Genomic DNA, 27,127 nt, shown 5'->3' with positions numbered 1-27,127 from the left:
TGAGCAACAAAACTGTTAACACTGTATATTGTTAGCACTTGTACTGTAAGGTCTTAGGATGGTTTTACTTTATGTACATTTTGTTCCTAATGGGCACTTCTTATGGCTAAATATCAAAAGTGATTTCAATTATTTAAAGTTTTTAAGTTTTTTTAAAAATGCCTTATGACCCTTTTACAGTACCCTTTGAAGACTGGGCAGTCTTCCTCTTGTCCTATCACCCAGCTCTTTTTAAGGCCCCCTTCAAAACAAATAGGATTGTTTCTCCTTCCCTGCAGCATATCTTGTTTCATGACTTAATTATTATGCAGTTTCAATCATTCTTATACTGAACTTCTCACTGAATGATGGTTAATAAAACTATTAAAATGTCATTACCTAATGATAAGATGGCAAATGTTCAAATTCCTTATAGGACCTCTTCACCTATTGAATCTTCCAGTTTGCATGAAGCATGATATAATTATGGAAAGGGAACCAACAAACTGAAATTCCCTATTGGCTGTTTCTTTAGTCTGGAGTCAAGCACTAATCAGACGGTTTGGGGTGGCTACTCCACATCCAGCCTTTTGGAGCCTCCATGGCAGGCAGTCCAGGCGTATCTTTCAGCCAGGCTTGCTGTTAGGGCTGGGGTAATTACTGTCTCAGGCTTGGCTAAAAACAAGGCAGTAATACAGAATGAAGTGCAGCCAACCAGTTGTTACCCATTACAGAGCAGATAAATGATGTATCTATCCAGGGCATTCCATGTGATTGTGGCAGTCATATGTATTCCATATAATATAAATTATGTAGATTAAGAACACTTTATAGATTACAATGTGGAACATAGTTGTCATTCTTTTAGGCCCTCCAGACACAAAGTGGGAGAAAAACAATTTTTGTTCTAAGAGATCAAGATCGTTTCACCATTTGTTATCCAGAAGTCCAACAACTGGTCTGTTCAGAAATATAACAAGAATTGAATTAGGCATACTTATGCATTTGACATTTTTTAGCATTGCTTTTTTACAGTACTAAAATGTATTATGCACACATGAAAAGGACATATTATTTCATAAGAATATTTCATAATTGTGTTCATGCTGGTTGAGAATTTTGTTATTCATTCTCATCGGAATAAAATGGCAATGCAATCCTGGTAATTTTTAAAAGATAAGGTTGACATGTCTTTTTGAATCTAGCAACTCTGATTGAAATTTATTACATGGAAAACAAACTTCTGATGAACACAACTTTACTTGAGGACTTCATTTCCCATACTATGCCATTTCCCATGTGAATGAAATCTGAATTCCACACAGATATAGTGTGTTTCTTGAAATACATTTTACTTTCAGTTCTATAAATCTCAATTCCTTAGAAGGACCTGTGCCACTTCTGGAAAAACCCATACTTACCTAGGACGTGGTCAGCTCTTGTCTGCTGTCTTCAGCAGTAAACAGAGCAGGTTAAAAGGAACATTTTAGGAACTGTGGGGAGTACTATCATGCTTTGTCTGATAGCTTGTGTTAGCAAACTGTAAATGGGAAAAAAATTCTGAAGAAAAAGTGAATTGCATTTTGAATTTTGGAATATGCAGCTCTAGTTTAAACAGTCTTTCTCAACAAGATTGGATTTTTTTTTTTTTTAGGCCAGCAAGCTTAAATATCATGATGTTGACTTGCTCAACAAGATTAAAACAAAGCATAGTATACTAGCAACTGGAAAATAGGCATTCACCATCAGAACAACAGTGAATAACAGACATACCTGATAACATGCTGCCATTTTAGAATAGGCAGATTATGATAGCATATCCTTTCAAATGTGTTGAACTTTTTGCCACTATTTATGCATTTTAATGTTTTGTTAGCATTTTCCAGCTGCAAGTTGTTTGTTTTAGAAGAGATCAAACTTGTTTGGTCTTAGACAGGGACTAAGATTAGTTTAGCTTTAGACAGGGATGTTGCTTTCTGCTGTTGCTTCACATCCAGTTATGACCAATGGATGCAATTTTTTTCCTACCATTTTTTCATTATTGATTCCCTTTCATTACAACAAGTTTGGATCTTGGTACATTTCTAGTGGAAGTTTTCCAGCACCTGGCAGCCTTTCCAAAGAATAGTGACTTCCCACAGATTTCTCCCCTCTCACTACTGAAGATGGCTTGTCCAGATCATTAATGACATAATGTCATGGTCCTGCTTGGGGAGGACCATGCTGCTAGACAGTATTTATTGTGGTCATTAGAATAAGATGCAAATGATCATATTGGCACTGAGGCACAGGTGAAGTGCATCGCAGGTACTGAATTCTCTAAGAACTATTTAGAAGGGAAAAAGGAGGAGGGGAAACTCTTGCACTGAATTTATTGATACTCTTTTACTACACTGTCATCAAGTTAAAAGTAGGAATTAGTTTGGGAAGAAAGAATGAGGTCCTAGTTTTCCCCCTGCTGAATAAATGTCCTAAGAGTTCACATCCAGCTTTGTCTGGTGTTAAGGGGCAGATCTTGTGGGACATGGGAACTGTTATCATTCTTGTACCTGAAAGAGCATTATATACACATCTACATCTTTATTATTCTGCCTGAAGGCTTTAGCATAACCAGATGGTATTTATCTGGCCATTGTAGATGAAAGAGTGTGTGAAATAGCAGCATGTGACAATGATAAACACTGAATAAAAATAGCAAGTACATATAGACTCTATCTTAAAGAAGTCAGAAGAATTCCTGAGAATTATTGACTCTGCAGTATATCAGTCCCTGAACAAACACTTTGAAAGCATTTGTATGTGTGCATTTCTGAAAATCTGTACATCACTTGGATCAGTATAATTTGAGGAGGTCAGACTGGCCTAACTTCCCTAGGGGAAAAAACACTTTTCCAAAACTTGCACTTTCGTTAGGATCCAGTTAGACAGTGAAGTACAAGAGAACAGAAAACAACTGGGGGAATAGAAAACAGTTTTTGTCTGGACTGTGGCCCAGATTTGATCACATCCATTGTCTTTCAAGATTCAAAGAATGATAACAAGCATTTGCTTATAGATGTGTTGAAAGAATTAAAAAGCTAAACTATTTAGCTCCTAAACAGTAAGAGGAATGTAAAACAGTCTGAAGTAAGTTTTATAGTGATGAAATGGCTAATAATCTGTTCAGATCTCTGCTAGCTGTCATGTTCTTACTGCATGAAAGAATATTGAAAAGTAAATGTCATTTATTTTAGAGTAACCAAAGAAAGGATGAGGCTGGACATCAGTTCCTGTGAAATTTGTATCAAGTGTACAATGGCTTTTTAGTATGTACAGCAAATCTCACATCAAGAACTTGTCATTCTGCATCTGTTCAAGCAGAATTTAAGTAATAACTACCTTTCATATTTCAAAATGTAAAATTTTCATTGATGTTTTTGGAGAGATTTTAGTAACAACACTAGTTGGCAGCATAGTTCTGTGGGGGTTGGGCTAGATGGTCCCCAGAGGTCCCTTCCAACCCAAACAATTCTTGATACTCTATCATACTTTTTTCCTTTAGAGGAAAAACCCTGGGTTTATTTTGTGCAAAATATTAAAATAAAAGTTTTTTAATAACATGATTTCACCAGATACCACAAAGTGAACGGTCATTCAGTTTTAACTGAAAGCATTTTTACTTGTCATCTAGGATTAGATATGTCATTTTAGACCCCTTGTAATTCCCTATTAGATGTAGTTTGAGTAAGATGAAAACCTACCTGGTAATTTGTGGGTGACTTACTTGAAATGGCACTTTCAATACAGATGTGGGCGTATGCGTCAGTATTCTGCAGATAAGGACAGTCTGGGTAAATGCAAAGTATTTTCTCACTGTAAGAGTTAATCACTGCACTTCTGTTCAAAACCAACAACGTTTTGCTGAAGAGCAGCATCAGTTTATGAGAATGTTTTTAAGCCTTGCTGTAGTTCTTCACAGGACTCCAGAATCAGAGAAAATGAAAGTCAATCTGAGCATGAGTAGCACCTTTGTTTCTTTACCCATCTCAAAACAAGGACACAAAGATGACTGTATTCGGAGTTCCTGTAGCCCAGTTTCTTTTCTCTACCAACAGCCAAACTCAGATGTCTAAGGAGGAATGCAAGATTAGGGCAAGCCTAAACGATTCTTCCTTTTCCCAAATCACAAATACCTCTGGGTGCTGCACTGTGTTAATAACATACCCTTGGTGTGGGTAATAACCCCTTGCAACATCCTTCCAAACCCCAAGTGTGTGTTCCTCTGATTGTAGACCAGGACTTGTGTATCTCAGTTATTCCCAAGCAGCTCCTACTGAAGGTAGGCATCTGTAGCTTCCCTTTGGGAATTTGTGATCTGAAAGCACACAGTCATCAGAAAACCTCTGCTACACAAAGTGGCTCTTGAAAGTATTTACACTGGAGATTCATAAAGTTTCCCTGCACCCTGGACCTCATGCACATGTGAGAGGAGGCATTCCACTCCCCAGGCAGCGTTTATTTACAACAGCTCAAGGAACTCCTGATCTTTATGCAAAAGTGTATCTGAACTCTGAGTATAACAAAAACAACTTTAATTTCTTCACACTGTCAGGTTTGGCCAAAAATATGTTGCTGCTTTGAGAGCCTGTGTTTATTTTTTCTTTTTTGTGTATCACAGTCCTTTTCTTCTGTTTGTGGTACTGTTCTCTGTTTATCAAAACACACTGTCTGAAAGAAAGGCAAAAACATCAATACAGCAGTACTGGCGTAGTTCCTAACAGATCCTGTTTTTTTGCTAGAGAGAACATTGTTTTGAACTGGTCCACCTCTCGTATCTTTGCTTGGCTTTTTTTTTTTAACTGCATAGTTCAACTTTTTTTTTTCCCCACTTCTGAAACTTTAAAGGAGTTCTAAAGAAGACACAGGTATCTCCTAAATTTGCTCATTTTCAGTTACCAGTGGTGGAATATCCTTTAGATGTAATCCACAGACCTAACCTGATCCAGGTTCTGTTCTTGGCAGCCTGTTGATCCAAACAGTTTTTGTGGGAAACCTCCTGCTAACTTGGCCAACATACAATATTCACATATTGTTATAGAGCAGTACAAAGGCCAGAGTGCATCTGTTAAAATAACAGATTAAAGCCACTTAAAGATTGTTTCAGTGAACTACAGTGGGCAAGTAGTGTGGGTCTTCATCAAATACTATTTTGGATCAGCGAGACAGCTTAAATTGACACTGCTGCTCTCCAGTGTATAGAAAACTGTATAAAAATATATGTATATTATAAAAATATATGTACCATGTTCTAATAATAATTTTAAAAGATTCTTTAGATCTGGGCATATTCAGGAAGGTACAGACAAGTGATCATTTAGCCTTAAATTTGCAGGATTTGTGGAGCTATACTTCTTAACTGCTATCTTTGGAATTTATATGTATATATTATTTTTTTTGAGCTGTCATAACCTTCCTTTTGCTTCCCTTGTCCAAACCAAAAATCAACCTTTTTAGTGTCTATTTGTGTGTTATGCAGGGCTTTTTCTCCTTAAATGTTTTAGTTGGTCTTTTCTGTGGCCTTCTCTGAGTCTGCTACATCTTCCTTTAGCTACAGAGATCAGAACTGCACACAATATTTAAAATATGGATTCATAATCTTTTTCTGTGTCTGCAGAGTGACTCTCTTTGCCTTGTTCTCAGTGTCCTTCCTGGTGCTGCCCAATATTTGGGGGATTTGAGACTGCTGCTGCACAACTGAGAGGATGGCTTCAGGGAAGGGTCAGCAACTCCCAAATTGTAACCACCAATTCCAAGTCAAGCATCATGTAATCAGAGTTTCAGGGATTTTTTTTTTCCCCTTGTTTGTTTACACTGAAGCATGGCTACCCCATTTTCACCATGTTTGTTCAGCTTTGAGGTCCTTTTGGAGTTCAGCCAGCATTTGACTACCCGTAAGAGCTTAGGGTCTTCTGAAAGAAATGTGGAAAACTGGAGAGTTTACTGTTTGCTCCCTTCTTCAACTCATCAGTGACGACACAGAGTGAAACCAGTCCTAGCATTGATCCCTGGAGGACCCCAGTTGCTGAATCTTTTCCATCCTTAAGTCCTTCCATTTGCTTCCTCTCCCTTAAGCAGCTTTTGGTCTATAAAACATCATTTCCTCTAATCCTGTGGCAGCTTAATTTCTTTAATAGCCTTCAGTGTGGAACCCTGTCAGAGGCTTTATGAAAATTCAAATATATCACGTCCAGTGAATCCCCTTTATCTGCCTGCTCCTTGACACTGTTGTAGGAATCCAGCAAATTGGTGAGGCAGGATTTCCCTTTACAGAATCCAAACCAATTTTTTTTCAACAGACTGTGGTTATCTCTGTACTTAGTGATCTTTTTATAGACCCTGCTATCTTACCCAGGGATGTAAGACTCTTCGGTTTGTATTTCCCAGCATCATCTCTAAAGCCCTCATTTATAGAAGGGAAACTCCCCGTTTTTCTGGCACAATGGTTGTTTGTGATGATAGGTTACACATCTTTGTTTTCAAAGTCCACATTTGACAGCTTTTGGATGAATGCTGTCTGGTCTTGGTGACTTCCTGACATCAAACTTATTTATTTAGTCTAATACTTTCTGTCTGTTTACTTATTGATCTAGTTCCTTTGAGTGATCTGGTACAAAGAATGCAATGGGTACAGGGATCAACCCGTTTCAGCAAGAAAAAATATTGCAAGCAAATACCTGAGCTTCTCTTTTAAGGGCCTGTGCTTTACCCTGAGTGCTACTCTTCACACCTTTGTCATCCAGCAGTCCCACCAGTGACCTAGCTGGTTTACTACTTTTAATACATTTTAAAAAGTTAAAATAGAGGACCTTCCCCATTTTTCAAGTTTCTTTTTGGTCCTTCTAAGTTTATTCTTACATTTGGCATGAGCAGTTTCTTGGCTTTTCCTTATTTGGACAAGCTTTCCATTCCTCAAAGAGGAAAATAAGGTAGGAGTATAGTAATAGCCTCCTTAATTTTCACATTAAGCCATACAGGTCTGTTTTTCAGACCCACACAAACTTTTCCTTTTGCAGTGTTGTACGCCTTTTACATGGGTTTTTATTGCATGTTTTTCTGGGGTTTGGTATTTAGTGTTTGGGGTTTTTTTACCAGCCTCTAGGTTGCCTTCTTTTGGATGGTTTCTTTTAGGGTATTTTGATGCTTTGCCTTTCCTCCCATTACATAATTCTTTTAATTCACAGAATCATAAAGTCCAGCCTTTGACCAAATACCACTGCCACTAAACCATATCACAAAGTCTATTCTTTTTTTAACATTTCCAAGGATAGTGACTTTACCGCTCCCTGGGCAAGCCTCTTCCAATGCTTAACAACTCTTTTGGTGAAGAAGTTTGTCCTTATATCCAACCTGAACCTCCCCTGGTGCAAGTTTAGGCCATTTCCCCTTGTCCTATTGCTAGTTGCCTGGGAGAAGAGGGCAATCCCCCAAAATTCTGCATTTCTGTGCTGCATTTCTTTCTCTACAACACTGAAATTAACTGTATTGTGGTTCCAGAGCACTTCTTATTAACAATGGGCACCACTCAAGACCACACCAGGAGTGGCATCTTTTCTTGTGGGTTTTGTTACTAGTTGTTCCAGGAAACAATCTTTTTTTTTTTTTTTTCCCTCTGGTGTTTTTGTCTGATTGGTGGCTTGGTTTGGACTGGGTTTACTTTGGGTTTTTTCCCTGCTCATTCTGAGGAAGTATCGATGCAGTTCGAGAAGCTGAAATCTCACATGCCTGCTGTCAGTCCCAAACTTGCAGATCTCAGTTTGGCTTCACAGTTTCTGCTCACTATTAAACTTGTTGGGAAGTCATTTAATATATTTATCTCATATATATTTTATTAGAGCCCAGGATTTCCATGCAAAAGGATTTCATTGTGCTTCTGTCTTCTTATTATAGAAACCTATATAATCTTTGATGCACAGTACTACTCCCTCACTTGTAAATCCTCTTCTGTCATTCCTAGAAATCTGGTAGCCCGGTAACATTGCATGCTCCTGCAAGGCCCCTGGGTACTTACCTTACAGAGGTGATCTCTTGGTCCCAGTAATTCTTGTTCTGTCTTCATATTTAGGCATCTTGTGTTGGTACAGACCTACACTTGTGTTGGTAAACTTCTGAGTTTTGCCCTCACATTGAATTTTATCCACATCCACCTCATGCTACATCCATATGAACAGGATGCTTTTCCTGACCTTCAGCCTTCCCTACCTGCCAGTCCAGACAGTCTCTAACTTCTTCAGTTTTTGCAGCTTAATAATGATTCAGGTGCATCCCATTTCTCACCTCAGAACATCCCCCAGCCTCTAAGTCACTTACTCGTTATGCCGTGTCCCTTTTGGATGTGTGGAGGCTCTGATCCCTGTGTGCATGGCAGGCCTTGCACAGGGGATTGGCAATATTCCTGAAAGGGCTGTTCCTCAGGTCCCAGGCTTCCCTCCTGGCCGTGAGCTTTAGTCTAGCCTGCACAACACCCCCTCCACACTTCCCTACATCAGCAGTACCTCAGGTACTGGTGCTTCCTGCTCCTCCACTGCTGTCCAGGTTAACTCTGAGCAACCTTTGCTGGCCCTGGATGTTTGTTTTCCTGTCTGGTGCCACTTTGCTGTACCACTGCTTTATTTTGTTAGAGCAAGTCATTAAATAGTTTCCTGTCAGCTCAAGTTGAGGTGATGGAACACAAGAAGCTGAGAAACAATGCAGCACTTCAATTTGTGTTTGTTTTTCTGTTTGATTGTTAATTCGGTGTACAAAGTAAATGGAAGTGGAGAGATGGGATTTCTTTCTTTGAGGAGGAGATATTTTACAAACTGCTTTTATAGGTAAACACTTAGGTCCAGACTAGTGAAAATTTGAAAAGTGGAGAAGAAAGCATCTACAGTTCAGAGAGGAATGTCTTTGCTGTCATGGGTTTACCTGTAAAACTATGCACACCACAACACACAACGTTCTCTTCCTGAAGAGACATACTTTTAAATATTTGAAAGGCTAGTTGGAATAAATATACATTATTCAGATTTCAGATTCCTTTGCTATCACTATCAATTTAGCACAAACATTACTGAAATCTGTTAAAACAGGAGAGAATTGTAGACTCTCCAAGTGAACATGATGATGTCAGGCTTCAGTTTGTCCTTTCTTAATTTTGAAGGACTTTGGTAATAATTACATTGCAGTAGAAGAGCCGATGTAGGAGGTTGAAACCTGAGCTACTTTTTTGCCGTCGTATTTAAAGTGCATATAAAAATAGACCTCATTAGTAATTGAAAACTGGAGTATCTGCTTAGGTGTAATGCCACTGTCACAACTTTCTTAAGGGGCAAGGCAAATAGTTTGGAGTGGTGGAATGAACCTCTGTGGTAGTATTAAGGGGAAGGTGGTCTGAGGCCATTTGTATGTCCCTTCCTGTGCTTTGGAGCTTCTCTTTTTCCTCAGTTTCCTGGGTAATGCTGCTAATTCCAAACTGAGTTAATTGGCTTTTGAAGGTGAGGAGTTGGGAAGTGTTAAAATTTTGTGGAAGCTCCAAACACTGGTTTGCAATTAAAAATCTTGTGAATCCAATTCCTTTCTTGGAGGCTGCACCTCATTCGTTAATGCTGCACTGAATCCTTCAGCCCTATGTTAGTGTGAAACCTGTCCACAGAAGGAAGGACACAGTGTCACAGTTGAAGAAAAAAAAAAAAAAAAGCTCAATCCACCTTATTATTTGCAATTCCTTCCTTCTGCTGTGGTTGGCCACTAGAAGCATTATAAACATTCTGTGTTTGTATCTGTTATTTAGCCATCTAGAAAGTTTTATTAGGAAATTATCTCCCACACGAAAGTCAATCCACTTGGCTCCCACACAAGCTGTTAGCATTCATTTAACCCAATTGGTACACAGTTGGCTAATGCTGTCCCCAACATAATGTTTGCTTGTAATGCATGGTTTGCACTTATGTTTTGTCTCTTGAAGTAAAGTTCAGGCTTGCTTGTTCCTGCTGTTAATTATAACAAATCCTGGCAAGTGTAGGAATCTGAAAAGCCTGTCAGATGTTGGCCTTCAGAGCTAGTGTCCCTGAAGTTAGATGTAATTTGAATGTAATAAATTGCTTCAATAAGATTTTGTTTCTTAGCTTAATTGCATAAGTCTTTGGGGAGTTAAGCTAATGTGAAATTAGGAGTCATGGGACCACCACTAACCTTTAGAGGTTGTGGTGATAAAATCCAGCTGTTTCTTCTCAAAATTGACCTCAATATATTGTCCTTATTCACTGGTGTTCTTATGTGATTGCAGTGACGTTGTAGATTGGGGGAAAAAAGTTGGATTAGTTGCATTAAACCCTGATGTGAATTGGATAATTAAAGACTAGTCTGATTCCCTGATGTGCTTGATTGCACGCATTACAGTATTATCTGCAGATGTCCTGGATGCCCAGACTTTGGATAAAAGGGCCTTGAATCAATGTGTGGGAGTCACGACCCTCTCCAGGGGAGCACCTGCAGTAGCAGATCCCATAGTCTTCAATGAAGTTGTACTGAGATCAAACTGCAGGGGAGAGTAAGGCTGTGGAAGAAAGCATTGGGATTTACAAAGGTAGGAAATTACGACGAAGTTGTAGGATCTTCACATATGAAGACTCAATTTAGACTGTTTGAAGAAGTCTAGAGTGGGAAGTGGTAAGAATCGACTTGCATTGGAACTTGGACACAAGGTAGAAAGCGAGCAGCAACTCTCAGATATTCGTGGAGGTTTTTTGCTGTCCGAGCAGATTTGTAGAATGGCTACATTTCAGCTTGGGGCAGGGGTAAGGTGTTTCTTTTGAAATACTTATGTCTTGAATTTTGATTGGCTTATAATTTCCCATAATAATTTATAATTGAGGTTATAACTAACATCAGTAAAGACTTGTTTGTTCCCATGCAGAGCAACCTATGGGCTATGAAGCAAAAGAAACATACACAAGAAGATGCACAGAATGTTTCAAATATCTTTTAAAGCTGGATCTTCAGCTCTAGTGGAACATGCATACCATAGATGCTTTTTATAGGAGTCTGGTGCAAAAAAAGACTGTATCAACTGGCTCCCAGGCATTTGTTTTCTAGATACAGTTTTGGATGTTGTTAGAATGTTCCACGTAATAATAATGTCATTCAAAAGAGGATTTGTACATCAGTGAACATCATAAGCATTTAAGACATGGATAATACATCTGTCATTTTAAAATATTAATAGTATGCTTTTAGATGATCATATAGTCAGTGACCTTCATGTAGTGGCCTGAATAGTATCTTTGGAGAAACAGGCCTGGAAAATCCTTTCTTCCCATTAAAGTAAGAGGAAAAACCTGCTTTTAGATAAAAGAAAAATGATTTCTCTGTGGTTGTAAAAGCATTGCACATAAACCTGAAGAAAATGTCTACATGTACCGCCATTCCGGACTCCAAGTACTTAACTTGCCTGTCATCTAATAGCTGTAGCTAGGAGAAGGTTCTACCAGGAACTTCTTGGTGACAGCTGTGTTTGCTGCTGCATGGCTGAGGTGGACTTGTGCCTGGTTGGAGCACTCAGCCATCTCCCCAGCTGATGGTGTGGGGTCGTGTTGCTCCCTTTACGTTACAGTGCAGTTTGGTGAAGGGCTCTCTTTGCATGAACTCTGGACAGAACCACACACAGCACCCTACGGGTTTGTGCAGCAAACTGTCGTAAGACTTCAGTGATCTCTTCATCTCTTCTCCTTCCCTCCCCCTCTGCAAGCACACACACACATTTGCATGAACAGGCTTTTAAAATTCCTTAAGGCAATTTCTAGTATATGATAAGGACTGCTTTTACAGCAAAGTCCTTACAAATCAGTAATCCTGTAAAGATGAAAAATAAATACAGGGATATCTGCTTTGGCAGACATCAATGAAGAGGTACATGCTGCAGCAATTATTTTGCACATTCTTTCCTTAAGATACCCCTAACAGTTACGGGTCAAAGTGTTCTGTGCATCTGCACTGCTGTCCAAGAATGTCAACAACCTAAAGGGACCACCCTCTCTGTGTTACATTTGTTGCTTGTCTGTATTGTAGGAAAGCACTTCTGGTCCCTTTCCAAAATATGAAGCTTATCCAAATTTTGGAAGAGTTCCATCCTCACACCATGCATCTCTCTGTGCAGGGATGCCATGGTTACTGCAGCACCCCTTGCTACTGGTAAATGCAGATGGTTACCAGTACACACTGCACAGGATTTCACAGTCGTTACAATAAGCACAGTATTTTACAATGTGCAGTATATCACAATAGTCATGCACAGTATTTTTGCCACTTATTAGTTGTAAGAAATCCCACAAGGCTATTTGAGTAATGGGGTTATGTTTTTCATTAGTGCTTACTTGGTAAATTTTTCTAGGGACAAATTGAGAAAATGGAGGAGGGGAATTGCAGTAGGGCTGTTTTGAGGTTTGTAAGACAGAAGAAAAATGAAGGGATACAAAATGGAAAGCATCCTTTTGTTCTGAGTCTTTTGCCCTCTTATACTTTGTAATTATAGATTATTGCTTAAACTGAAGCATACTTTCTTCTGGAGGTGCTTTGGGAAATCACTGTAATTCCAATCCAGGAGCAACAAAATTTAGATTTTAAAAAGGACAAGCAAAGAGGACTACTAACAAAATTGCAGGATGGTTAGCTACAGTATCAAAGTTACTGCATCCCACACTACTGAATGAGTAGATTTCTGCTGATGTAGAGTGTTATGTTTTCAAGCACAGCGTTTTACAGTTAGCAGGATGCATTTTAGGACAATTCTTCCATGTTGCATGTGATCGTGGTCCACTATTTGAAGTGTGTGGGCCAGGTGGTTTCTAAGGTCAATGACATGCTCAGGATCTGACCTTAAGGAAGGGAGGTTTTGAGCACTGAAGTTAGGCTTCCAAGGCATGCACAGACTGATTTTTTGGTGTATTATAGACAAATAAATGCCCTACAGTGTTTTTGTGACTCAGTTCTGTTGTTTTGCTCTCTTTTTAGAGTTTCTTTGTAAGGAATGCCCAAGAGTTCATATTTTCATTGACCGAATTGAACTGAAGGACATTCCAGAAGAGCAGATGTATATGAGAAGGTGGCTTCATGAACGTTTTGAAATAAAGGATAAGTGAGTAGAAATACGTAGAACTTCCTGTTTCAACAATCTGTCTTAGTTCTTTTGTATTAACAGATACACCTATGATTTCTGTGTTACCTGCACAATCAGCTGTCAGGCTTTCTGAAGAGAGGGTGATATTGGTATTCCTGTGCATAAAATGTATCAGAACCTTGTGCTTAAACCTTTTGCTCGGGAGGTTGGGATTCCTGGGGTTTTGACCTTCCTTAGATTGAAGAGGTGTGAGTCTGTGTTCCAGGCAAGACTCATATCTGCTTGTAGTAGAGTCCTGTGCAGCCAAGAATGTAAGATGCCTGTGGTAGGCAGGCACAAAAAGCAATGTGATTCTGTCCTTGTAGTCAGTGTTAAATTGGAGTTAGGGGTAGATCAAATCTCTTCCACCAAAATTGTTTATGTGTTTTTCATCCAGACAGCGACTGGATAAAAACACAATTAACCCCAAAATCCCTACCTTAACTAGGGAAAAGAGGTGAAGTAGAAGTTTTATTTGTCCATTTTTTAATTGTGGCAGAACTAAGATGCTTGGCTCCCTCCAGCATCTCCAGATAAGCTCACTAGTGAGCATATGCAGCAGATCCTAGGGGACCTTGTTCTCTGGAAGGACTTTGTACCTCAGTGTGGGATTTAAACGTTATTTGAGAGATGATGGTTTTATTTGCCGTTAAGTCCAACTTAAGGAGCTGCATCTATTTACTTTCTAAATCCTTGAATACTTTGTGCGAGACAGAAATTTCCCTGATTCTTCACTTATGTTCTGTTTTAAAATTGTTCTGCCAGTCTCACACTCCATGGAAGTAAAAAATTAATTTATTGCTTCTGTGAACTTTGAATTCATGTAAAAGTTAACATGACTATCTGTAAGCGTTACACTGTTACTAAAGTGTCTTAGACATTTTAAGATCACTAAAAAATTTTTCTTTTCTTCACTTTTGAAAGGAAGAAAGTCTGAATTTAATTAATATAGACAAGGAGATGATACACAAAATAAAAGACTGTCCAGTGTCTATCCCTTTAGTTGTCTGGTGAAGACAAGCAAAACTGAACCCTGATTATCTCTGTCTCATTGTAGGCTGTTGTTCACTGGAACATCTTTCCTGGGACCAAAGGAGTCTTGTCAGGCAAATTTAGAGATAGTTAAAACCCCAGAATTTCCAGATCCATTTATCAAAGATTTTTAAAAGTAGGAGGAAAAAAGTTACTACTAAACCTGTGGTGTAGCATCTTACTCTTGCACATTTAGCTTCCAATATATTTAGCGTCCTGTGAGCCCTTGTTATTTATTAGTTTATTTTATGAAGATGGTTTTTCCTTCTTCCTTTGGTGTTCAGTGATTATCTGTGTGTTGTTTTATCCTACAGTGTTGCCCAGTGCTATGGGCTTTTATGCTAAATGCTGAATGAAAAGGATTCTTTTCAATTTTTATGTTCACTATTAAAATTGGTCCCCAAGAAAAATATACCCATATTGCTTACAAGTGTTCAGGTTGAGTACTCTGACATGCAGCATGTTCATAAGGTGTGCTCCTTGTTTCAACTTGCTACAGATGAGCTGCTAAGTATGGTGAGATCATTTGTTAAATAATGTGTCATTAGAAGCAGTTACTGGAGGAAAGTAAGTTGCTTAAAATGCCTTGCACTCCTGTATGACTTTAACCATCTCTTTTTCTCTGCTTTTAGGTTACTAATAGAATTTTATGATGCGAAGGATTCTAAAAGAAGAAATAAGTTCCCTGGAAAAAGTGTTCATTCCAAACTAAGCCTCAAGAAAACTTTGCCATCTTTGCTGTTTTTAGGTGGCCTGACTGCTAGTATGCTTATGACAGAATCTGGAAGGAAACTTTATGTAAAAACATGGATATATGGGACTTTAATCGGCTGCCTCTGGGTTAGCATTAAACCATAAGCAGATGTTAGTCTCCAGTCAGTGAAATGTGCAGTCTTTTCTTGCACATTGCACCAAACCTTTTCCTGACTTTATAGAAAAAAAAAAGTGTAAATAAAGCCTTATTGGTCAAATATTGGAAATAACAGATTTTGTGACTTAAGCCTCTGTGTGGTTGGTCTGGGGAAAAGTAATGTAGATTTCCAGATTTGCTACTGATTTTTGCTGGAATAATGACAGATAAACCGAGTCATATGATAAATTGCTTTCCCCATGAACTAACATCCATCTCTCTCTGCAGATTTGAAGAAGTATGAGTTACGCATAAGGGTGTCTTAAGTGGACCTGTGAATGTATTTACAGAGCTTAATTTAGGGTATATATTTATTCTTCTGATATTCATGTTGAATTTTCGTTCTTCTTTGGTGCATTGCAGCAGCTCAGTTGCATCTGTCCCAGCTGTATCACAAATAAAATCAAAACTTCTTTCTTTTTTTTTCTTAATTTTACTCTTCAGTTTTAGCTAAATACTGTGTTCTTTAAAAGGGACTGCGTAAGCTGGCAAATCACAAGATGTTACCTGAAGCAGAATAAAATGTTCCTGAGAACTACTGTTCATGGGGAAGCAGCTCTGTTTATCTAGTGCATGATTTTTGATTATATTGCGGTATTAGGTGATTATTTTACATATGCAAAACATTAAATTGTACTGAGCAAACAGCTTATTTTGCGCACCTCGTGTTTGTGCATAAAAGGAATGTACACAGTATAACAAAACGTTAAGTTTTTGTTTCTGTAGCCTCCCTTGTGTCTGTTATCCCTACCACCTCGAGTGTTTCAGCTGAACTCACAGACCTTTCATGTGTACGTGCCATAAGCAGAAGTTTCCTGTTACCTCACAATTTTCTGGAAGCAAACTTTGTTGTTTAGGTAGTGCACAGAATCATCGTAACTTCAGGAGCGTAAGGGTATGGTAACAAGGAACCTTCAGGTGTTCCTGCTAAATCCCAAGCATGTGCCTTTCCCACTAATCTGATTTAGCCTCGTGTTTCATACCTGGCAGTCGTCTCCATGCTGTAGTATCACAGTAAGATTCACAGTCATTCTAGGTGATGCAGACTGCAGTTGGATTGAAGTTACAGGGTCAGTGTATATGATTTGCACAGTAGACTAATAGTGAACAAAATGCATATCCTGTCAGTATTTCACCTGCTTGAAAGTATACTTTAAAAAGCAAAATCAACAAACCCTGACTATCAGAAAGTCTGTGATTCCCAAGGATGGTATTTTTGTTGGGGAAAAGCCATTTCCTGATATCCAGGGAACAGTCTATATTTACAGCAGTGGGGTAGGAAAGAGGATGTATTTTATCTTCTTCCATTAGGGAATTGGACTCCTTGTATCGAAATGAAAGAACTAAGAAATATTTTTATATAACACTTACAAGCTTTAAATGTGCATCTCTCTCTAGCTTCAGTATGATTTGTCTTGCTTTAGAGTCCGTTGTGAATTAAACATCTCTTAAAATTATGTCTCAGTTTTTCAGATTCCATCATTGCCAGTTAATTAAAGATAGGGCTTTTACTGTGTGTTTTTCTTTTTTTTTTTTATTTTAACCTTATGGAGTAATTACAGTTCCACCTTAAAATCATTCAGTACAACTTTCAGTTTGAAGTTCTGTGTCCTTTCATAATGGATTTTGTCACTGGAGTTATTTATATCGGTGATTGATTCAGGATATGTTGATGAACCATTTTAAAAACAATGACTGGGAACAATGTTGAAAAACAGTATTGTTATGAGGCTGTGAAACAGAAAAGAAAAAAAAAAGCCATTTTATGTAACAGCCAAATGTGCTTACATGTAGTTCTTCCTATTCTCAGCTGACTGTTACCAATGGGTATAACCAGAAGGCAGTGTTCCTATGTTAGTGTGATTTTTTCAGTCATGGAATGAAATTTTACTCTGACATGACTAAATTTCTTTGTAACAGCTAAGAATAACTTTTAATTATACATCAAAAATAAATGCAAACCGCTTAATTCATTTGTAGGAAAATAACTGCTATTTTGGAGAGCCTAATTACCATGAAATACTGGATCACTCTTGCTGTGTAAGTACCAGGAATATAATTGACACAGTGCAGCAAACAAACAGGATGTTTATTTTGAACCTTATTCTCTTTGTTAATCTTTTTTCTTCTTGCCATTCATTTATAAAGTTTTGAAACTGTAATTTGCTGATGTATTTGGCATTGGGAGTATCACATGCTATTTCTAAATATGCACTGATATTAACTTGAAATATTTCTTCATTAAAATAAGAAGAGCCAATGCTCATTCAACTTTTCTGTCCTGTCTACTTGTTCAGTTTTTTCTGCACCTTCATTTTGTAGCGTGGTTAATAGGAACTGCTTTCACAAAGGCTACAAGTGTGGTTTTAAGTCCTTGATGGAAAGACTTGTGTGAGAAGCAGTCATCTGAAAGAAAACGACTTTGTGATTTTTTTTTCCCATGCAGCTAGAAATGCATTAGAATTGATTTGTGCTTGTTCCAATGCAACACACCACCAGGTGGGTCAAACTGCAATAGCTTTTCACCCATGAGCACTTGCACCAACTTAACAAGCTTAATAATGTTCATTAGTGTGCAGGACCACAGGTCTGTCCAGGAATTGGCCTCGATGGCATCAGGCCTTGGCCTGGCACACTGGCAGACCGTGTGGACAGACCCAAGGGGAGGGAAGAGGTATTACAAACAAATACCTGAAGTATATCATGGTAGCAAATGCCACCAGAGTTTTAGTGACATGTTAAATCTCAGAAGGACACATATTTCAGAAACCTCCTGCTGTATCAGCGCCTTTAATAACAGCAATTTCCCTCTACACAAGTACTGCTCTCTGTTCATGTGCACACACTGTGTAAAACTTGACCACCACTACGTGCTAAGTCTGCAATGATATGCTTGTGTTTACTTTTGGAGAAGGTCTGGTAAGGAAGCATTAACTTAAATAATGGAGAACACAAAAAGTGAAGTGACAGAAAACATTGAGTGATAACAGAGTGAAGAAATTACTGAGGAGGACATGTGAGGAGCTCCAGCTTACTGCAGTCCTTTGCTTACTCCTCTGAAGCATTTTCTTCCTGTAATACTTGTTTTTTCTCCTTTCAGTCAAATGTAGCATAATTGTAAAACTTCTTTAAGTACTTAAAAATTAGCCCCTGATTATTTTTGTGTTTTAGCATGCATAGAATATATATACTCACTTCAAGGGAGAGAGGTAATGAGTTTGGGTTTGGATAATGAAGGGGACCAGGAGTAGGTTTGGGATTTTTGTTTTAGAGTTAAAAATTTAAAAAAAGATACTTCTCCCACCACCGCCTCCAAATAAAAAACACTTTTAATGACAGACATTTCAACCATGCCCAGAAAAGCAATAGAAAACCAACTAATAGGTTCAAGATCTTGGCACCTGCTTTATAAAGGCTTTTCCTTTCTAAATTTGGAAACCACAGTTTGGCCCTAACCTGCAGTTCTAGGTCACTTTTTAGCAGAGTGGCTCTGGTGGCAGGGTTTGAAGCAGTAGGGTTGCTCTTGTCCTCATTTTCTTGTTCTTGCCTGTCTCATCAATTTGGAGCTCTGTGGTCCCAGTGAAGTGAGTATGCTGAGCATAAGACAAAAGAAGAAATTGTTGCTTTAAGTTTGTATAATGGCAAAAGTCACACAAGTAAAACAAAACACAGAATGAATCCAGAGAAGGAAAAGCAACAATAATCTAATTAAAAAAAAAAAAAAATTGCTAGAAACATCAGCTCCAGTCAGGCATGACTACATCTGATTGATTCCAGGGAAGATTTGTTTTCTATGTGGGGAGCAGTTTCCCTGTCAGCGTATTGAGTTTTTCTCCTACCTGTTCCGTTTCAGTCCCAGATCTGCAGCCCTACCCCAAACTGACTGGTCTGTTGTTTTCCTATCGAGGAGTCCCTCAGCACTTTTCAAACTGATGTGAATCTTGGGTTTCCTTCATTCTCCTTCTGGACCTGAAGAATTTCCGTCTTGTTTTCAGCCTGATAAACCGCTGACAGACAAGCCACTGACATCCACCTCTTTCAAGCTACATTCTCCTTTAGGAGGAGGCATTTGGTGGGCAGAAGACACCAAATTTGGTGGGCAAAAGCCAGTGGAAAGGCTGGGGTCTGTTACTGTTGGACTGGAAGGATGTGTTGTTGTTGAGAAAACAGTTGTTGAGATCTGAGCAACCTGGTCTAGTGGAAGGTGTCTCCACCCATGGCAGAGGGATCGGAACTAGATGGTCTTTAAGGTCCCTTCCAACCGAAACCATACTGGGATTCTGTGACATCTGTATTGGACATCCAGGATAGATCTCACTCCTGTCTCTGCCAGAGTGTGCTTTTCATTGTTGGGCAGTTTGCATGGCTGTAAGTAAATGCAAAGATTAGATGTAGCCCTGAAAAATAGTGACTTGTTCCTGGGTCGTATTTGTCATGTGAAAGTTCAGTTAGTTATGCCTGTACAAACTATGTCACAGCCATTCTGCCTGCGAAGGATGTTTTGATGCCTCTGTTTGTGTTCCCTGTGTGACTAATTGGAACCAGAGCCTTTTCAACCTATTTGCCCGACTGGCCCAGAGAACCCACAGAGGATGCAGATGTTCAGGGGCAGAAGTTCCTGCCAATTCTCTGGCCATGCAGCGGCAGACGGAGCTGCTGGTCTGAGCTGCCAGGCTCCCCACAAAGCCTCTGCAGAAAACAGGCCCCTCAAGTCCCAGTCCCATCACTCCAGACTAAGATAGGCATCACCATCACTGGGCTGCCAGTACAAAGGGTTTTGGAGAATGGTAGATCCTAAAACCCACGTGGTTTGTTTGCAAGGTACACAGGATATGGTGTTCTCTCTATAAGGTGGGCTAGGGCTCATTGGCACTTTAAAACATGGGTGAGCAACAAGTTGGAGGGTTATGCCTGCTTTGGGGCATCAAAGCACAGTCACTGGAATGGGAAGTAGGACATATGGTCTCAACAACTCCTGGCTTGAGAAAGACCAGAGCTGTTTTACTTTCCCCACCGCTCCATGTCCTCAGGGCATCCCCAGTGCTGCTTTTCACCTCACAAGGTTGGAAAAGATTTCAAGATTTGTAGGGCCAGCATGACTGTAACCGGTGCCAAAGACACTGGCTGGGTATATGGATGTCTGCATTCAGCTTCAGCCCCGGGGCATTTCTGAACTGCCCTATGAACAAGGTGGAACCAGAGATGGCCCACAGCTCACATCAGTGTGCAGGCAGCTGCAGCCTCCAGGCTGCGCTTATAGAAAGAGGAAAATGGGAAGGGTTCCACCCTAAAGTGCCATATTTTTGAAGTACCTTTCTATGTTAGCAATGACCCTGACACTTCATGGGCACTTGCAGACCTTGTCACCACTGTGGCTGTTGTGGTCCCACACTACACACCAAGGCCCTCCTTCCTTGTCTCCTTTGGAGACACAAAGGCTGAAATTGCCAAGGCAGTTTTCAATTTTTGGATATAACTGGCCCCTGGCCTTACTCAGCTGTGCAACAATTTCATCCATTTGGGACCACAGAGGAAACAGCTACAGAGAATTTAATTTGCAGTTGGCCAAGATGGGAGAGTTGACACTGTAATGATCCCAAAAGTATCAAATGCTGTGCAACACTCTTAGGCACAAACAGAAGAATATGCAGAGTACTCAAGGCTGAAACCTGAACTGGAGGTATTAAGTTAAATTAGTTTTCATGCTGTATGCATAACAGTCCCTCTTTAAGGTTGTCACTTAGGGTTTAACAGGCATTTGCATTTCCTATAGTATCCTATTGCACTTTTAGCATAAACACTGTAGGTTCAGAAAATGGCATTGCCTTTTGCTAGTTTGCACCCAAGTCTTTAAAGTCTTGTGGGATAAAGAGACTATAAAGATTTGCCTCTAGTCTCTATAGTCTATGAGCATTATTTACCTTCTATAAATGAAGAAGTCTTCACTTCTCGTTGTGCAAAATGTAGAAAGAGTTGGTTTGACATCAAGGTGCTTTAATCAATTCGTGTTGATCGGAAAGGATTGCATTAGTGTGGTCACATACTGACAAGTGTTGAAAAGACTTTTAAAAAACACACACTGTTTTTACAGCCAGGGAAGTTAAATTAAAATACAGAAATACTTTGTAGAACCATGCACCTGTAGCTAGGACTCATTTGTAGTCATAGGTGAATAACCTGATTCACACGGCTGTTTAAAGACAGAGAAATGGAAGTTGCTGGAGAAATGGTGTTTTTATTGTCCAGAAAAGGAAAGGTATTTCAAAGAGCTGACAAATAATTTTGCATAGCCCTTAGTAGTCCTGTTGGCACAGGATATGGTATTGTTTTCTAAGTTTAAACAGTAATAAGAGATTGTGCGTACATATCCTGATATGTCATTTGTATTCCTGACAAAACCACAAGAGATTCAAGAAGTCAAAATACTTAGAACACGTCCTCTTTTGCACTGCAGGATTGGAAATGCCAAGTGGCTGCTGTCACTAGCTCATCCTGTGCATCCCTTTGGAATGCCGGTTGCTGTTTTGCAGCCGGTTTAAAACTAGCAGTTATTCTAGACAGCACAACATGTATGAAAGCAAAGGTGTGAACAGGGGCATGTACCATCACTGAGGATGCTGGCCACAGTGATAAAGCCTAGGTGGCCTATCAACCAACCCTGCAAAAGCCGGGAAAAGGAACTCAAGGCAAACCAGGGAGCTGCAGTCACAATGAGCCCACAAAGTGCCAGTTTGAAGAGGGACTCTCAGCGCCAGTGGTGGGCACTGGCAGCGCCACAGGGTTTACACCATGTGCGTGGCAGAGGCGGCATCTCCAGGGGCCACACCATGCTCAGCTGAAGTAAATGGGGACTTCATATTCCTTTTTTATTAGCAGGACAAATTTGAAGCTTTAAAAGAAAAACCCTCTCCAAATTATATGACATTCTGGAAAGGAAGGAGTGCTCCTGAACCCTTGAAGTTTGGAGTAACTTTAGTATCAAATGATGCCACAGAATAACTGGGTAAGGGTCTGCCATGATGCAGGTTCTCATCCCTCCCCTCTTCCTCAGCTCAGGCCAAATCCTTCCACACACATGGAGGTGAAGTTTTGCATCCCTTATTCCTTTGATGCCTGACCTAAACTAAGAGTTTACAGAAGAATTTAGGACTTGCAGCTGCTGTAGAAGACAACAGGAACATATAAAGAACATACACACACCACTATACAGCAGTCTCCTGGTACAACAAATGTTGGACTCAATAATTAGAAAATACTTCCAGGCTGTGGTTTTCTGTTTGTAAGATGGTGGCAGTTCTGTTCCTTGCATTTTAGGGGTGTTCAACAAATACTTTATTTTGTGACGTTTTGGTGCTTTTTTAATAACGTTCACCATGACAGTGTCAGAAGGAAACGTGTGATTCTGTCTTCATAGGCAGGTTTATTTAACATAGAGTCAGTAACATATAGGAAGGCCTTCTGAGTGAGCTCAAGTGTTCTTAAGTGAGCTCAGAATAATGTGCAAAGAGAGGTTAAAATTAGTTCCTTCACATCCGTTCCCCACGTGCCACTTCCCAGTTGCCTCCATTCTTTGCTGTGCTTCAGTCCCCTCATCCTTTGATTCCCACCCCAGTCTTTACACACTTTGGGTCCCCCAGCTCTCTACCAGGGCTCGTTTTGTCTGTTCCAAGTCTACTTTTCCAAGTTATCTCCTCCTCTTGCACGTCTCACCTCCTCTGAATGTGGTCATTTCATGCAGCCTGGAAACAAACGGTTTGAAAAAACAACTAAAAATCCATACTTTGGAGTATCTGGATTTAGAGTTGCTGTGGCCTGGTGCAAGTTCTAGGGAAGTCCCACTCCAGGCCCTGGAGCATATCCCGTGCTCATGAACTCACCAGAGAACGAAGCCTGCAATCTCTAGCTGGCTTCTGACGAGCACATGTGAACTGCAGCTGGCTTGGTTTTCATCCAAAGCCCTATGAATTGGCCAAATTTTCACAGAGACTAGGAAAAGCCCATTTCAGCAGTAAGGTTACTGCTTTGTCCAGTTCCAAGTCCCTCTTCCAAAAAAAAAAAAAAAAAAAGCAAACCACAGCTTTTCAAAGATTGCTGGAGTATTGGGAGGGGGATGTGGGCTTTTGCTTGTCTTGAACCTGGACATGATTACATTAAGGAAAAAAGGTGCTCTCAGACACATGAACTGTTTTGGCTGAAAACTTTAAAGAAAACCCAGCCTGCAACACATACCTGGAAAGCAAAGCCTTGGCTTTTTGCTAATTGGGCAATTAGTTTTTTGCTAACAAGTTTTTTGCTAATTGGGCAAAGGTAAAATATAATAAAAGTAAATATATGTAAATGATAAATAAACCCAGTATTGAGACGGCAAGATGCATTGGGTAGTCCAAAAACTTAGGCTGCACTACCAGCTATGTATGTAGCTTGCATCTTTCCTTCCCTCAGCCTTGAACTCTGAGAAAATTTAGAGTCAAGCATCAATGTGGGATTGGTTGTGGTTTGGCTAAGTCTTTGTTTTTAACTGGGTGATTCAGTGAATCTATTTCATGGCTGCACATATCTCAGATTTGCTTTCTGTGTAATGAAGTTTGGCTACTTGAGCCAGACCCAGTAATATGCCAAGACAGCCTGGCTATACAAATGAGGTTACAAAGGTTTAACTGAACCGAAGGGCTAAAGCAGAGAGTAGCTAAGTCATGTATAGAATATCTTAAGTGTTTTGTTTCCTCATGTAAGCAAATACTGTGTTTTGTTCACTCATTATCCGTTTCTAACAGCAGCTCCTCAGTATCATCCAGCACCAATGTCTCTAAAGTGCTCAGAATCAGTCCTGCCACTCAGGTGAGGTCAGTGTTGCTATAACCAAACTGGCTGGCTGATATTACTAATTTCTGCCTTGAAGAATTTTGACAGTTTGATTAAAAAATGCATTAGAAAAGAAACATGAGACTTGATGCTGCAGGAAAGAATGCAGGCTTTAATTGAAAAGAGAAGTGATTCTTTTAATGAAGCAGACACAACACCACACAGTTCCTCAGTCATACAGTATGCCAGTGCTGTGTGTTAGCAACAGCCACGTAGCTTGCATGTTCTGGTTCATTTTTTTCAGGTTTCAGCATCCCCTGTAGCCTCTCAGACAAGCTGGCCTGCCAGGGCAGCTGAAGTTTGCATCTTCCTGCTGTGCAAGTTGGTTGTGAGAGGCAGGGCTGTAAGACCCCAGCGCTCTGCCAAGCCTCATGTCCTTCTCTGTTCTGGATCCAAGAGTTCCTCGCACACCACCTGCCACCTAAGTGACTCTGTTGAGTTTGCACAGGAGCAGAGCCAAGGAGCAGCTTCCCACAAACAGCAGAGATCTCGGTCAGAAGACAACTATGAGCTGAGAGGTTTGCCTGGTGTTGGTTAAGATCTAATTTGTTCACAACAGCAGCAACTCAGTCAGCATCTTGGATTAAACCCCAGAATTTGGGCCCATCTGACACATGTGGTGTGCATGCTGTCTTACAGGTTGCCTGACACAAGCCTCCCCTTGCTCATATCCACTCCCAAGGCACTTGGCTACTGCAGTCCTCTGTATCAGTGGGGCTCCCTCCTTTTTGTACTTTGCCTTTGGGTAATCTCTGATGTCATTGAGCAGACTGCAGTGATGAACACTGGGGCACCAGCTACTCTTCCCTGTGCAAATGAACTCACCTGTCCTCTCAGCAAGCCACAGTCACCAGCAGGTGACAGCCTGTCCCTGCAAGCTCAGCCTCCTTTGGAGGCAGGATCCTAGGGCTGGATGTCCCATCTGATCCTACTCCCCATCCCCAGGACCCCTGCAGTGATATGGGTTATCTGATTTTTTTGAAAACATTTCATACCAAATTCTTACCTGGGAGAAGCTCTTACATTGAACTACGTTGAAGAATAGGAGGAGATATTACAGTTTATAAGCAGGGGGTCAGAGCTGTACGGGGTAATTACGATTCAGCAGCAAGCACATGTTGGTGCCAAGCACACTCCAGGACTGTGGCAGTGCATCCCCTGGAATCTGCCCTGGCACTCTGGCCAGCACATGCCTGGCATGCCCACAGCAAGCACACCAGCATACAGAGGAATGAATGTGTTTTGGGTGTAAGAATGGTAGCTTTTCCTTTCCATTAGCGAATGTTTTTCCACATTGAACTGCAAGTACAGAAGGAACATAGTGGTTTTCATTGCAGTGAAAAAGTCAATCCCAGATCTCTCTGTGTGATTTATAATGAAGCTTCAAAGCTGAGCTGTCCTGCTTGCAGGGCTTTTGTAACGCGGTGGCTGCCCTGAGGTAGCCAATGCATATTAAGAAGGCACTTATTGTAGGACAGATGTTCCCTAAGGAGTCCTGCGCCAGAGCACTGGGCAGACCGCGCTGTGCGACGGGCTCTCTCTGCCTGCCCTTTGCAGATGATCCTGCTTTGCCCAAACAAGTCCCGTGTGCAGCCGCTGGTGAGAGCTGCCATCTCCTCTGCGCGGCATGAGACAGTGTGTGTGGGAAACACGGCTGGAAGGGGCCTCTGGAGCGAGCCCCTGGCTCTCGCCTCAGGGAGAGCGGCAGCACTGGGAACTGGGGTCAATAGGGAGAACGAGTCCGAAGACCCAGGGCAGGGATTGTAACATCAAAAGGCAAAGAAGGATGGAAGGGAGACAATTAAATGAAAACAGCGCCCTGCAGGCATTTTTGTGGGTGCCCGCATGGATGGGGTACGGCTTGGGATACGTCTGGCTCGGGGAAGGAAGGGCAGCGGGCGCTCTCAGGCAGCTCCAGCCCAGCGCTTTGCATCTACCACCATCTCGTGGAGAATCAGCAGATCTCAGCGCCAGGCTGTTCCCATCGACAGGAAGGGAAAGGGGCAGAGTGCTGATCCTCGCGTTCAGTGCTGCCCCTTTCAACCCCGGCGCAAAGGAGATGCCGGGAACTCACTGAACGGGATTGACTAAGAGTAAGGGAAAGCACCAGCAGGTTAAATTCCCGGAGATCACATGTGATCACATGTGCAATACGTGCCTTCCAAAGAGCCCTCGGCCCTGCTGCAAGAGGACATGATGCTTCTCCTCCAACACAAGCATAAATGTTCTATATTTGCAGGCAGGAAAAAAACATCCTGCCTGCTCCCTTTCACCGTGGATGGTCAAATACATGAAACCAACTACAGTAGCAGGACAGATTCTCAGTGAAAGGCATTATGGAAATCAGCTTAGAAAACTGAATTTCATAGGAGGGCAGAGAAGGAAGAGGGCTGCCAAAACGATGGGGAAGATTTATGATTTCCTACTGAAAATATGTGGTTTTGAGCTTTGGTTAAGCTGCTTTTAGAAACCAGTGACACAGTAAAAAGCCTTAATGCACCATGTTTTATGTAGGAAACTCACTTAATGCACCATGGACTAATTTCTACATTTCAGATTCTCCCCAACCTGATAATGAATCAGAAGAGGCCTTGGGGGGGGTGTAATGTGGGGGTTAACAAGCTACAGTCTGAGCCAGATGGAAGGGAGCTGAGGACAAAGATAATGCAAATTCAGTGATGCTTACTGTGTCCTCGTGGAGCCCCTGGTGGTCTAGTGGTAAAGGCGCGGCGCTGTCACCGCCGAGACCCGGGTTCGATTCCCAGTCAGGGCCACTCCCGGGCAGGTGGAGCTTGTTAGCCCTTAAAGGCAACCCACCTACGTCCTAAGGACCTCGCTGCCACCGTCCAAGCTCGCTTGGCCCCGGCAGATGAACCTTAGGATTAAAGGGTGGGCTCAGTTCCGCGCACACTGTGTCTCACCTAAAAAATCCAATGCGCAGGCTGGAAGGTGGAAAGACCTTCCCTGGATCTTCGCTCGCGAAGACTGGCCATTATCATTATATTACTGTGTCCTCAGAAAACAAAGTAAGTGTCCAAACAAATGCTGATTGTTTCACATGTGGTTTACCCTATAGAGCCTAGTCAGCTGGGCTTCAGATTCAGTGTATTGAGTAACCTGTGGCCTACAGAAATAGACTACTTTTTTCTCCCCTCTGTCTCCTACTTTGCTGC

At 40.8% G+C, this 27,127-nt stretch overlaps 1 protein-coding gene across 1 annotated transcript in view; it reads left to right on the top strand.

Annotated features, from left to right (window-relative positions):
• The window catches only part of AGPAT5 (1-acylglycerol-3-phosphate O-acyltransferase 5), a 55,954-nt gene extending 38,585 nt beyond the window's left edge, over window positions 1-17,369 (top strand). The window contains exons 7-8 of the mRNA XM_050340725.1: window positions 13,006-13,129; window positions 14,815-17,369. Of these exons, the coding sequence (XP_050196682.1) occupies window positions 13,006-13,129; window positions 14,815-15,040 (350 nt within the window). The 3' untranslated portion in view covers window positions 15,041-17,369. The remainder of the gene's footprint in view (window positions 1-13,005; window positions 13,130-14,814) is intronic.
• Window positions 17,370-27,127: the final 9,758 nt, after the last annotated feature.

Source organism: Myiozetetes cayanensis, unplaced genomic scaffold (assembly GCF_022539395.1).
Source record: "Myiozetetes cayanensis isolate MyiCay16 unplaced genomic scaffold, myiCay2020 scf97, whole genome shotgun sequence".
Taxonomy (NCBI): Eukaryota; Metazoa; Chordata; class Aves; order Passeriformes; family Tyrannidae; genus Myiozetetes; species Myiozetetes cayanensis.
The sequence above is the reverse complement of the archived record's forward strand: the minus strand, read 5'-3'. Positions and strand labels throughout refer to the sequence as shown.